Below are 14,658 nucleotides of genomic sequence, written 5' to 3' on the forward strand. Positions count from 1 at the left end.
TACAGCTCTAAGGCTTCAACCAATATTAATCTGGCCTAATTATTGCATGTTTTAGGTACCTAAATTCTAGCAGAAAACAAAACAAGCAAACAAAAACCGTTGCTCCTGCTTTCCAATGTTCTGCCCTGGAAAACAAACATGCCTAATCAAAGGCAACTCAGTCGAAGAAAATTTTAGCGCCACGTTTAGCAATGAGTTTCACTGGGAATTCTAGCACTCTCTCTCTCTCTCTCTCTCTCTCTCTCTCACACACACACACGTAATAGAGCAGATTCCCACCTTTCCACAACAAACAAACAAAAGACCAACATTCTGGGTCAGGACATTGCCAGCATCAGCAATGGTAAGCACATGCTTGAGGTAGACAATTTTGTCTACCTAGGTCACACCATAACCAGCAGTTTTTCCATCGATGCTGGGCTGGGCAAGTGTATTGGCAAGGCAGCTGTGGCAATGGCTCGTGTCTCCAAAGGGTATGGGAGAATGTGATGCTAATGTTCACTACCAAGATGAAGGTCTACCAAGCTTGCGTGTTGAGCACAATGCTTTATGCAAATGAGTCACTGGCAACTTAGGCCTGCCAGGAGTGACACCTCAATCCCTTCCATATGCACTGTGTCAGGGAGATTTTGGGCATCATGTGGTAGGACAAAAGCATCTCCTGGAAAATATTCAAAATTCAGGCATGGCAGGAGGTGTTGTGTTATGAGAACTTTGCAGGCATTTGCAAGATTGTTTCAGTGCACTGAAAATCCATTTCAAAAGTCACTATGTATTAACATCAACATAAATTAAGCCTACGAAAAGTGGGGTTTTGTCTTTGTTCACTACAACGAGTATCTGAGCTGACAGAAAATAACTACCTGGTAGAGAAGAATTAGGCCCCAGAATGCGGAAGATTTTCCACCCCATTTTTGCCATTGCCCACTGTTTTAATAGAGTTTACAAACAAACACCATAGCTCATCTGCAGGAAGCACAGCAGGTGAGGGGTTAAAGGACTTTAGCTGTTGGGCAGGTTGGATGTTTTTTATACTCTCCTTTTAGCTTGAGGACCTTGTGCCCGCAGGCCATAGTCACATTATCAGCTAGAAATTGGATAACGACAGCACAGTGACAAATCCAGGTTGCTTGCAATAAGGTGTTAATCCCTTCGCTTTAATATCGAAGCAGCTTGTAATGATGTTTGGACATCACTCCAGTTTACTGACGACCCCACTGGGGTTTGCAATAGAACCGTACAAACCACCTAACAAGGTGTCAGGTGACTTCCGTCGCCAAAGCAACGGACATTGCAATCTAATCTTGCTTCCATCCCTTCCAGCTCCCAATAAGGCCCAGGTTATAGAAGTGGCCCATCGATGCTTGGTAACTGGAATCAATTAACGTTAATTCGTGCAATGCTATGATGTATTGTGATCACTTTCATTTCAGAGAAGGGGGAAGGAATTGCTATAATTCACCTAAAATGAGGTTGCCTATGGTGCTGAGGTATTAATTGGGTGTCCATATTAAATGGGAAAGGAGCACAGCAGTGAAGGGAAAGTGGATGAGTGACTCTCTTGCCTGCTATTGACCTATCAGAAGAAGACAGTGCCCTTTTCCTTTGCTTTTATCTATTACAGTTTTCCCTATTGCGTGTCAAGTTGATGTATTATAAAAAATTCATTTGGTGACCTTTCACCCCCTTTGCAGATTAAACAATTTCACCGGGATGGCATCATTAAGAGGGCTTTGCATTTAATGATGATTTCTCTAAAAGGCCACGGAGATTCGATTTTAAGCTAACAGATTTATTGCACTATTATAACATATCGTAAAAAACTCTACCACCTACGGTCTAGTTTTAGGATAGAAGCTGTTAAGAGTTTATATGGAGCTTAAAGTGGTATTACCTTGGGATATGCTGAAACAGCCCGTCCGCTGGGTCTGTCCTGCAACACAATGCTGTTTACTTTTCACACGATACTATTCCCCAGGTGCTAAACCTAAGAAGTGAATTAGAGGACTGCCTAGATTCAGTCCTTAACCATTCACAGTTCAGGTAAGGAAAGGGCCGAATATTTATGGTTATAATTAATAATGTAAGCCTTGGTTTCATTAATCTGCACAATATATAGTGTGGTTGAAACGTGGTGCTTGGGGGCTGTAGAAAAGACCTGCTGGTTGCTATTGGCAACCATAGGGCACCCACTGAAATGTCAGAAAACCCTTGGGAGTCAGAGATAGGGAAAGATTTTTACTAGGGGAGCTGAGCCATTTGTGACACAGTATGGAAGCTCAGTAGCCTAGGGAAGATTTCTAAGTATACAATGCAGATTTTGTTACCCACCAGACCTGCTGGGGCCGCTAAGAAGTCACAGGTCTTGGCCAATGGCAGGGCCTGGCGTTCTCACCAACTTCCTTTGCAAAGGTACTTTTAAGCATGGCTGTTTCACAAAGAGTTTAACACCTGCAGTACAGTAACTAAACTGAGAGGTGTCTTACTTTGTTGCAATTGCTCCTCTGCTGGGAGAAAAGTGTTCTTTTCACCTGTTCTGGTATTCTCCTCCTTTGCAAAGAAACAGTTGGCACTTCAAACACTGCATAACAGGTATCCTTTGTATCAACAGTACAAAGTATAATCACCAAAAGCCCTTTCCCCCCCAGCAGCCTGTTCTCACAGTAACCAAACAAACGCACACACAGCATTTTTAAAGCTAAAGAAAAACAGGAATGCAAAACCTCAGTACTTCTCTCAAACCTAGACACACACAGAGACCCTACAGTGCTCAGAATTGTGGTGCGCACAAAAACCACCCACGGTGTCTTCTTCCAGTCCTCCTCCACTATTCATAAAACTAACTGCAAATGATTAAGCTCCTTTGTATTTTACCAACAGATCTGTACAGGTTTCTTCCCTTACACACATCCTATTTTGGCACAGGGGTCTGCTCTCCTGTGGACCTCAGTATGTTCAGCCGGTCTGCGTTTGCGATCTCCTGTTGCGTAACCTCTTTATAGTTTCCCCACAGGGCCTGCTCTTCCTGGGTGTTGTGAACTTCCCCATTTCTCCTTAAGGGAACTGACAAGCTAACCTGCTTACCTCCTGATATTGCTCAGCAGGAAAGCAGCAAGCCTGCATGTTCTTTTACCAATGCTACAGGGAGGAATGTTCAGGTTCCCATGAACCAAAACGCTGGGCAGAATGGCAATACATTCTGCCTTTGAAGGGAGCATTTTCTTTCCCCTTTGGCGCAACCAGTTATTTTAGACATTGACAATGTCCTGCAGGAAAGCAAGTTCTTTCCGCTATTTAGCAAGCAAGGTTTAACTTGGGAGCAAAATGTGTAGAAAAAGCATAAAAAGGTAAAGGTAAAGGACCCCTGACAGCTAAGTCCAGTTGCGGACAGCTCTGGGGTTGCGGCGCTCATCTCACTTTACTGGCCAAGGGAGCCGACGTTTGTCCACAGAGTTTTTCTGGGTCATGTGGCCAGCATGACTAAGCCGCTTCTGGCGAAACCAGAGCAGTGCACAGAAATGCTGTTTACCTTCCTGCTGGAGCAGTACCTATTTATCTACTTGCACTGGCGTGCTTTCGAACTGCTAGGTTAGCAGGAGCTGGGACTGAGCAACGGGAGCTCACCCTGTTGTGGGGATTCGAACCGCCGACCTTCCGATTGGCAAGCCTGAGGCTCAGTGGTTTAGACCACAGCGCCACCCAGGTCCCTAGAAAAAGAATACACACACGCATATACACAGTGGAACAGTCTCCCTCACGTGATGGCCCCATTGGGGTTGTTTTAAGCAGAGGTTGGATGGCCATCTGTCATGGACACTTTAGTTAAGATTTCTGCGTTAAAGATGGTTGGACTAGATGGTCCCTTCCAACTCTACGATTCTATGATTCTATTATGTTATGACATGGAAAAAGTAACAAAATTCTTAACAACAGCCGTCTTGTGGCACCTTAGAGTTAAACTAACAGATTTATTACGGTACAAAGTTTTGCAGCCTGATGCCCATTTCAGAGGATGCATGAAGTTTGAGCTGTGTTAGGTTTGTGAATTCACCTCTGATGAAGCAACCATCCCCGTCTCAAATATATTTTTTGACTGCCTCAAAACCCAAAGCAAAGTTAGCAGGCTTTGGAGCCACTTTGAAAACTCAGGAGGGTTTCTAGAAATTGTTTTCTTGTTTGGGATATTTAGTCCAATTTTAGAACTTCCTCCAACCTTTTCATAAATGGAAACACAAAAAGCAGAGAGGCAGAGGACTGGAGTTCTATGAGTGACACTTCCAATCAGGGATGGTTCTCCAAGAGAAAAACCAGTCAGTCTAGGTTTTAATAAGCTCTGTCCACAAGACTTGTTCTCTCTGGTGGGAGCAGCAGGCTTGAAAACTGTGAGCTTGTAACCTTTACTGAGGTCTGGCAGAACACATACTGTACATGTTGATCCTACCAGTTATGCCCAGTGAGGTCATTCTTTTACATTTATTGCTAGCACTGATAAGAATAGTTTTCCTGCTTAGGTAGAGTATATTGTGATGTTGTTCTTTAGTCGTTTAGTCATGTCCAACTCTTCGTGACCCCATGGACCAGAGCACGCCAGGCACTCCTGTCTTCCACTGCCTTCCGCAGTTTGGTCAAACTCATGCTGGTAGCTTCAAGAACAATTTCCCACCATCTCGTCCTCTGTCGTCCCCTTCTCCTTGTGCCCTCCATTTTCCCCAACATCAGGGTCTTTTCCTAGGTAAAGTATATAAGCCTAGTGAAAATATTCCCACTAATTTTCTGCAATCCACTTCTCAGTCCCTGTGCGTTATTTCAGATTAGCAGTATTAGAAAGCAACACAGACTATTAGCTTTGAAATCAGCCACTTTTCCTTTTCCTTCCTAGCATAGTTTGTGAAGGCAAAAGCTTTGCAAAGCCCAGAGTGCCTTTAGAATACAGAGAAACCTGCAAAAGAAATTGAGTTAAACCAAAGTGAATAGGCTCTCAATAAATGCATTGTTTGTACAACACCTTAAAGCAAACACCAGGAGAGATGAATAAATGGTTTTTATACTTTCATTTTGAGGCAATATCAAACCCCAAGTCATCACTTTGTAGCAGTGGTTTAGAAGCATATATAATAAGCATAATGACACAAAGCATCGAGAAGGAAGTCAGGCTGCGTGGGCTCAGAATGAAGTTCCTTCTCCCATGCATTCAAATAATCCCAGGTGCTTGAATTCAAGTTTTACTCTTGGAAGTAAAAGTTTAAGGAGGAGCCTACCTGCATAGAGAATTTGAAAAGGACCATAGTGTAGTTAAAGATACAGTGCACATATTTGCAGGCACCAGCTTTGAATTATTCCCTGTGCTATAAAGCAGAGAGCACAGAGGATTAGGATTAGGGAAACTGGTAAAGGTAAAGGTAAAAGGACCCCTGACCATTAGGTCCGACTCCAGGGTTGCGGCGCTCATCTTGCTTTATTGGCCGAGGGAGTCAGCGTACAACTTCCGGGTCATGTGGCCAGCATGACTAAGCCGCTTCTGGCGAACCAGAGCAGCGCACGGAAACGCTGTTTACCTTCCTGCCGGAGCAGTACCTATTTATCTACTTGCACTTTGACGTGCTTTCGAACTGCTAGGTTGGCAGGAGCAGGGACTGAGCAATGGGAGCTCACCATGTTGCGGGAATTCAAACTGCCAACCTTCTGATCGGCAAGTCCTAGGCTCCGTGGTTTAACCCACAGCACCACCTGTGTCGCAGGGAAACTGGTAGATTCCAGAAAACTAGCCTTATGGGTAGAAATTCTCTCACCAATGTGCCCAGTGATGGTTCCAGATGTATTCTGAATGAATAACCAGTAATGGTGGTTTCCTTTCCTCTTAACGTTTTTCCATGTTCAAGAAATGGAAGCAGCCAAACTCCAGGAAGTTGCCTCTATGTCAGGCCCTATAACATCTCTGTCCGGATCCAGCCCGCTAATGGGGTGACGGAAAGCCCCCTTTCCAGGCAGCCACAGGTCATCTTCCTGGATAAGCAGGTATGGAACTATAAGAAGGCGCATTTGGGACTGTGGGATAAGGATGCTAGATTTAAATTTCCAATGTAAAACATCATCCTAATACCCCATCCTTTCATTTTATAGGTGAATGTGAAAATGTAGTCTTTTAAATATTGTTTGGGACACAGGTGGCGCTGTGGGTTAAAGCCTCAGCGCCTAGGACTTGCTGATCGAAAGGTCGGCGGTTCGAATCCCTGCTGCGGGGTGCGCTCCCGCTGCTCGGTCCCAGCGCCTGCCAACCTAGCAGTTCGAAAGCACCTCCGGGTGCAAGTAGATAAATAGGGACCGCTTACCAGCGGGAAGGTAAACGGCGTTTCCGTGTGCAGCTCTGGCTCGCCAGAGCAGCGATGTCACACTGGCCATGTGACCCGGAAGTGTCTCCGGACAGCGCTGGCCCCTGGCCTCTTAAGTGAGATGGGCGCACAACCCCAGAGTCTGTCAAGACTGGCCCGTACGGGCAGGGGTACCTTTACCTTTACCTTTAAATATTGTTAGCTGAAAGAGAAATATCAGAAATACAAGAGAACTGCTCAGAATGGCAGCCCTTTTCACATAAATAAAATCACACATGAATAATGGTGCACAAGATTGCAACTTGCATTTTAGTGTCTTTGAAGTTTAATGCATCGTATCACAGAATTTGATGTCCATTGAGCAAAGAAAAAAAAATATATCCATGAATCCACAGACTTTAATTCATGCACCAATCCTTCTGAAATTTTGCAGTGACAAATGTGTAATACATGCTATTTTCATTTAAAAAAACCAAAACACCACCCTTTTCCTAAATTGCAGGGAGGTAAGTTGATCCTATAATCAACTTTAAAGATGTGCTGCACAAAACCCCCCTATCTTTCTGAAATTTATTAGATTAATTACTAAAAGGCACTTCTATAATGTATACTGTTTTCATATACATTTCTGACAAGTGTGTGGTGGGAGAGAGAGAAGCAAATCCTTTTTTAATCTCCATTAAACTGTAAAGGCCATGCTTACAGAAAACATCCTGCAGCTATTCTTCTGAAACATTCCGGTGCAAGTGGTAAAGGAGTTATAGACTTCTTTGCTTTCAGTAATAGTGAATTGGGAAACACACAACTTTGGTTTTCCCGAAGCAAAGTTTCAATGATATGTATTTTTGCGTTTTTGTATTGTAAGCCTCTCTGTGATTTTTGGATGCAGGGTGGTATAGAAATGATAATAATAATAATAATAATAATAATAATAATAATAATAATAATGGTAATTTTCTGAATTGCTGCATTGGGATCTGAACTGTATTCGGTGAGCAGCCCTTTTCAGGAACTAGAAATGGAGAGTGGGACATCTTAATCAGGAGTAGATTTGGACTGCCCTTATCTTCACTTCCTCTCCAATTGCTGATCTCTGAGATCTCCCCCCCCCCCCCCGCTTGTATATTTCAATAGTGGTAGGCTCTGTTGATGGGCATAGCCAGGATTTTTGTTAGGGGAGCAGGACTTTTGTTAGGGGGCAGAACCAACGTGATTGGCCAGTTAGTTAATTATTTCTATTGTTTTACTTGATGGGGGCAGCTGCTATCTGACCCCCCCCCCTGGCTACGCCCATGGCTCTGTTCAATGCCACTGGCACTTCCATTGCTTATGTGAAAGGAAGTCAAATAAAAGCATCACCCTGATAGTCCTCCTAGAACAGGTGTGGGGAACCTTTGGCCGTCAGATGTTGCTGGGCTAGAACTCCAATCAGCCCCAGCAAGTAAGGGCAATGGCCAGGGCTGATGGGAGTTGGATTTCAGCAGCATCTGGAGAGCCCAGCATTCCCCACACCTGCCATAGAACAGTGGAAGCAATAGCTTTTTCCCTGCCTGAAGCAACAGGCAGGATGAAGGATGGAGCAAGACAGATGACTCTTTAAGGGACCTGAGCCCATTTCAGAGTCTGCTTGAATGAGACATCACTCAGACCAGTTCTTCCTATTTTTACAGGAAGGTGGAGATCATTAATGAGATATTGCATGGCTAGCTGGTGAAGATGAGCAGCATAAATGGGTCCTTTTAATACAATTGCTCTTTTATGGATCAGCTGTGGCAGACAAGAGGAAAAGCAACTGAGGTTGAAACCTCCCTGAACAGTCTCCTCAATGAACCATCAGTGTGGTTTTCCAATATTTATAGCATTTTTGTGGTCACCACTTGACCGCAACTTGTTTTAACTAATTTTAACATTGCGTTTTTAAATTCTTACAGCCTGCCCTGGGTTGAAAGATGGGGTAAGAAATCATTGTCAACATCATCCCCCCCATTAGGAAAAACAGTGGTGACTAACAACAACACGCTATGTTTCTTTTTATTTCCGTAGGGTCGAAGAGTGGCCGCAGTAGGCTTCCCCTCCAAACCGTGGGTTGTGACAGCCTTTCTGAAAGACAGTCCAGAGGCTGTGCTGAAAGGTTTGGAGCTATTTCTAAGCACCTCTCAGGTTCCATTATAGGCAGCGTGGGGCCATACTGCTCACAAATACAGTGGTACCTCAGGTTACATACGCTTCAGGTTACAGACTCCGCTAACTCAGAAATAGTGCTTCAGGTTAAGAACTTTGCTTCAGGATGAGAACAGAAATCATGCTCTGGCAGCATGGCGGCAGCAGGAGGCCCCATTAGCTAAAGCGGTGCTTCACGTTAAGAACAGTTTCAGGTTAAGTACGGACCTCTGGAACGAATTAAGTACTTAACCCGAGGTACCACTGTATGTGAAGAATGTTAAAAGGGGTGTATTTTAGGCAGTGCTATTTTTCTATATGAACATCTCCCTCATTCTCTTAGAATGGTAATGGCACCCACCTGAGAGGTGCCGGAACTGAGTTTTAGTGAGTTCTGGCTGAATTTTGTGGGGGGATTTCACATGAGCACCAGCATAGCACCTGATCCAAGCAACATCCTTATACACAAAAAAATAGTTAACTGTGAAAGAATGGCTTTATAGTTCTGGGCTGCTTATGTATGTGCTTGTGTACATTACAGAAATGTGTATATTGCATGTATGTCTTGCTGCATATGGCAAAAAGATACCTGTCTCTCTGGTCTGTTCATGTGGGGATTGTAGGGTTAACTAACTATGCCCCGAGGCATTGTCACTATGTATGTGCAGGATGGCACATCCCTTTTCTGAAGGTGGGGAAAAGAAAAGCTCCAAACTTTCTTGAATCTGTAACCTGAGGAGAGGAACACATGATTGACAAGGGAGATCTATAAATAAAGATATGGCAGACAGGGCTGGTCCTGCTAAGAGCCTGGTGAGTTAGGGATTGTTTATCCAGTTTTAATTTGTTTTTGCTCCAAAGGGTACATTTTGGGTTTCAGTCCTTTTGAGCATCACATTTCCATCTCTGTAACATTTGCATGTCTTTCTTATCTTAGGAAACTAAATTCGTGTTAGATAAACCCTGCTGGTCTCAGCTTTATCAAAACACGCCGAGGCCTAGAGCTTTAAACTTAGGAGGCTTCAGAGAGACCCCAGGGAACTCTGGGGAGGCTGTTTGATAAGGGGCAGCCTGGTAAATAACTGATCTCTTATCTGGTGGCAGCAGATACCTCAACTGGAGGGAGAGAGGGTGCTAGAGAGAGGCATGCGCTGTTGTGGCCACATCCTCTTCGCCAGGTGTACAGGTCCCAGGTGTTTCAGATGTGGCCTTCAGAAGCTCCTTCCTCCCTCCATAGAATCCTCTCCTTATGCACCTTGACTGCTGAGTCTTGTGTGAGAAGAGGCAAGGCAGAAATGAACAACTGGGATGCATCACAACAGAACTCTGCCCATGCCTCTGTTGCTTGCCATGGATACTTTGGAGGAGCCCGTTGCCTCACATGGCAGAACATCAGAGGGTGACCTTTCAACTCTTGCTCAAGTTAGTTGCTGACCGTAGTGGTCTTCGTTTTAGTTTTACTCAGGGTACAGTCACCAGAATTAATGAATATAACTAAGTAAGTTCCATTAATTTCAGTGGAAGAAGAAGAAGAAGCGTTTGGATTTGATATCCCGCCTTTCACTCCCTTTAAGGAGTCTCAAAGCGGCTCACATTCTCCTTTCCCTTCCTCCCCCACAACAAACACTCTGTGAGGTGAGTGGGGCTGAGAGACTTCAGAGAAGTGTGACTGGCCCAAGGTCACCCAGCAGCTGCATGTGGAGAAGTGGGGAAGCGAACCCGGTTCACCAGATTACGAGTCTACCGCTCTTAACCACTACACCACACTGGGTCTGCTCTGAGTAACACTTAGTTGACTGTCACCCCAAGGATTTATTTGTTATGGCTACGCAGGTTACAGTCGAAGTTCCAAAATCAGAAAGGGCAAAATATTTATAAACTTCTCTGAAGTCAGTGCCATCTCAGAGATAAAGTGACTGGGCCAATTTTCACATTCAGCATAGCACGTGATATTGTTTTTCTGGATCCCTGCCATTTTAGAAACAAATGGAAAATTGCATGATCAACTGTTTCTCCATGTCAGAAATTTGCTGCCTTTGAAGCTAACGGGCCTAGGAGAAGGATTCTAGTTTACTATGTGCAAGGGTTTTTTTAAAAAACAAAAACTCATGGCAGAGCCTTCAGACACCTGCAATCTGATGTGATGTAGTCCTACGAATGATGTGCAACATGCTTTTCTGAATACTAGCTGAGGTCAGACACCAGTTGATTTTTGGTAAGCCACTATTCCTCAACCTCTGTTCCCATTTTATAAAATTTGGCCATAAAGTGCCTATCTCAAATCAGTTAGTTACAAGGACAAACAAGATTCAAACTAGTCAAACACTTTGTACTGCAAATGTAGATACATGAGCCTGTTCTGGAGGTCTACGTGACCTCCTTATCCATAATAACCTGGGATTTGAAGCAAGCAGTATACAAATATATTATTCCAGAGAATGATAAATAGTGCATTTTTAATTTTTTAATTTTAAAAAGAATTAAGTGGACTTCAGAATTATTCCCATGTAAGAGTAGGTGCATGTGAATCTCCACCCAAAGAACAGGCTTTTGAAAGCAAATGCATTTGGATGACACAGCAGTGATTTCTGTGACTTGCATATAACAGGACAGAAACGGAGAGGTTGCTTAATTAGGACTATCCTAGGATTGTGGAGCCTTTGCACAAATAATGCACTGAAGAATCTGAGGCATTTCTGCTTCTCAGGGTCCAAGGCTCTAAGGCAGAGAGGGGCACCACCTGTGCCCACTGAACTATTGGAAACAGGGGAGCAAACAAACTATCAGTTGTGATGTGAAAAGCTTCCCACCGTGTGCCAATTTGAAGTCACAGCTGAGCTTTGCACGTATGAACCCTGATCATGCTAAATATATCTTTCCAGGGGTTGTAGCACAGCTCACGCAGGTAGGCACGGTTGGCTGAGAACAGAGCAAAGGAATTCACTGTGCAAATGTCTTTCAATTATGGACTTAATGACCCTCGTGGCCCCCTTGCAGTCTTTTAAGCGATGAACGTAATGGACTCATTGCTGTGGCTGACATTAACCTGGGCAGTTGCTCTGCTGGTTTAAATTGGCATAGCTCCAAGGAAGCCAATGAGGTAATTCTGATTTACATGCTCACTGATGACATCAGTAGCAATGCTCGTTCCACAGGGTGGGCATTTTGTCTACTGTTAGATAATGGTAGCCACCTGGCCCGTTTTGCCCAGGACAGCTGCCTTATTTGGGGATCTAATAATTTGCCAATGGCTTTGAAAACAACCAAAACAAATGGAAAGGAAGAGTTTATATGTGATCTTCTGAGCTGCTTTGCATTACCCTTCATTGTTAAAGTTCAGCTGCTGAAATATATCTTTGTGAGTTATGAAACAACCTTGTTTTTCTCTCTGACCCAAAATTAATTAAGCCATCAAAGGAGAAATAGAAAGAAAGAAAGAAAGAAGCGAACTAATAGAAGATGGAAAAAGGCTCAAATAAAGGACAGTCACTGAAGAGAAAAAGGCATTATGCATTCTTTAAAAGAAACATACATCAAATTAATAGTCAATAAACTCCAAGAACGACAGAAGTGTGCTTTGCAGATGTTCGCTGCGTAATCATTTGCTGTGTTTATTCCTTTGACAAACGTGATCATTGTGATCATTGTTAGCAGCATTTAAGGAGAATGTGTCTGCCACACGTATCCAGACTGCTTGGTTTGACAGCAGCCAAACTGCCTCTCACAAAGCAGTTTAGCTCCAAATTAGCTCGCTCCAGCGTTAAATACCAGCTTGCTTTGGAGGTCTTTGTGACGAGCACCATATATATCCATAATATTCTGGTATTTGAAGCATATGTGCCAGAGAGCTGAGAGACTCTCCTTTCAAGAATACAGTATGTTACTCCAGGGTTCATCATAGACTTGAAATGGCAGCTATAAAACCTTCCAGTGTTGCAGCCTGGAAATCTAGCATTACAGTAAACTGAGAACGTTATCAGTAGTCAAGGCACTTAGATGCTCTGTCAAAAAGTTCCAGGAAAGCGGCTTAATACAGGTGCCTGGCTGGCAAGCATGAAATAATAGAATTATACGAGTTGTAGAGTTAAAAGGGACTACGATTCAGCACTTTCTGCAATAACAACAAAAATGTCTCAAGGTAACTTGCAAACCCATTAAAACATAAAGCTTACAAACATTTTAAAACAATGCATCAGGAAAGTCAGTAAAAGACAAATTATCTAAAAGTGCTTATCCAATAGTATTATAAAAATCCAACTTAAAATGTACACCACAGAGAGGCCAGGAATCATAGTATAGGATGGTCCAAATTAGCTATCAAAGGCCTGGAACAGGAATGCCTTAGCCTGGCATCTAAAAGCTGACAGTGAGGATCTCAGGTGGGTGCTGTTTCGGAGACCATTCCACAAATGGGGAGCAGCCACTGAAAAAGCTCGTTGCCGTCTGTCTAAGGGAACAGGTGAATTTTTATTGGGAAACAGCACAAAGTAGTGCAAAAAGCTCCTACTGATACTTCTGTGACATGATCTGATTAGTCTTTGGCCCAGTCCTGCTGTTTTAGGAAAGAATATTTTCCGGCTATGTAATGAAGCACATTGAGCCTCTGGCTCACGGGCTAACCTCTCCTTCTCTTTTGCACATCAGAGGAAAAGATCAGGGGCATATGCTTCCAGTTTTAAAGTGACCACACAGTCCCTCAGATGTCAAGACTTAGAAACTTAATTTTGTTTTCTAAAAATATTTTCAGAACAAGACAGAATGGAACCATTGTATGGCCCTGTCTCATTATCACTTACCATTGTTTAAACAAATCACAGTTCCATGAATTCAGTCATCACTGTGGACTGTGGTTGTTTGAAAAGTGGAAGTGAACACTTCTGATCTCTTTTGCAGGCGTGAAAGAAGGAAGAACACTCAAACTTGAGGCTGGCTTGTTCATGTGACAGGAAACGGATGCTTTGTTAGTCTGAACGGGGCTACAGCAGATGTTCAGACATTTCAGTTTGATTTCAACACAGTGGTGCTTTGCACCTGATGATATTTTGATGGTACAGTGGTGCCCCGCAAGACGAATGCCTCGCAAGACGAAAAACCCGCTAGACGAAAGGGTTTTCCGTTTTGGAGGCGCTTCGCAAAACGAATTTCCCTATGGGCTTGCTTCGCAAGAAGAAAGCCCATAGGGAAATCTCCGGGGACCTCTTTTAAATGCTGGCGGTGGGGAGCAAAGCCCTTCCACCCCTCTGGCCTTCAGAAGAGGTCCAGGAAGGCCGGCGGGGGCCGAAGGGCTTTGCTCTCCACCGCCAGCATTTTAAAAGCAGTCCGGGATAGCAGGGAAGCGCTTCCCGCTATCCCGGACGGCTTTTGGAGGCAGGCGGGGGGGAGCAAAGACTTTTGCCCCCCGCCCGCCTTCAGAAGAGGTCCTGGACCTCTTCTGAAGGCTGGCGGGGGGCAAAAGTCTTTGTCCCCCCTGCCTGCTTTCCCGGGGGCTTTTAAATCGCCCTGGGACAGCGGAGGACTTCTCCGCCCGCCAGCATTTCAAGATCGCCCCGGACAGCGGAGAAGTCCTCCGCTGTCCCAGGGTTTTTTAAAATGCTGGGGGTGGGAAGAAAAGCCCTTGTCCCCCCCCCAGCCTTCAGAAGAGGTCGGGGGACAGACTGTCCCTGGACCTGGTCTGAAGGCGGTTTCCATAGGAACGCATTGATTGATTTTCAATGCATTCCTATGGGAAACCGTGATTTGCAAGACGAAAAACTCGCAAGAAGAAAAAACTTGCGGAACGAATTAATTTCGTCTTGCGAGGCACCACTGTATACAGTGTATTGGTCCCAACGTCATGTTGTGGCTGCAAGTTACTGTCTCTGATTGTTAGCTTATGGTAGGTACTGAACTTCTATAACGTGACATCTACTCATGGATCCTGCAGACCACCTTTGTATTGGAAGCTAACAGTGAATGCAGAGGACGGGGCATGATAAAATGGAATAGTGAGAGGGGAAAGTTAGGCAGTAGCAAATGGAGCAGAGGCCTTGATATTTCAGGAAACAATATTGGATATTTCAGGAAACAATATGGGTGGGGAAGAGGCATTGAGGAAGTATTTGAAAGAAGAAGAAGAGTTTGGATTTGATATCCCGCTTTATCACTACCCGAAGGAGTCTCAAAGCGGCTC

At 44.2% G+C, this 14,658-nt stretch overlaps 1 protein-coding gene across 2 annotated transcripts in view; it reads left to right on the forward strand.

Moving 5' to 3' along the window:
* The window catches only part of PKHD1 (PKHD1 ciliary IPT domain containing fibrocystin/polyductin), a 242,667-nt gene that overhangs the window by 212,446 nt on the left and 15,563 nt on the right, over positions 1-14,658 (forward strand). For both annotated transcript variants that reach the window (XM_081905883.1, XM_081905884.1), the window contains 2 exons: positions 5,880-6,015; positions 8,373-8,460. In XM_081905883.1, the coding sequence (XP_081762009.1) occupies positions 5,880-6,015; positions 8,373-8,460 (224 nt within the window). The remainder of the gene's footprint in view (positions 1-5,879; positions 6,016-8,372; positions 8,461-14,658) is intronic.

The sequence above is a fragment of the Podarcis melisellensis genome, assembly GCF_964234715.1.
Source record: "Podarcis melisellensis genome assembly, chromosome: 3".
NCBI lineage: Eukaryota > Metazoa > Chordata > Lepidosauria > Squamata > Lacertidae > Podarcis > Podarcis melisellensis.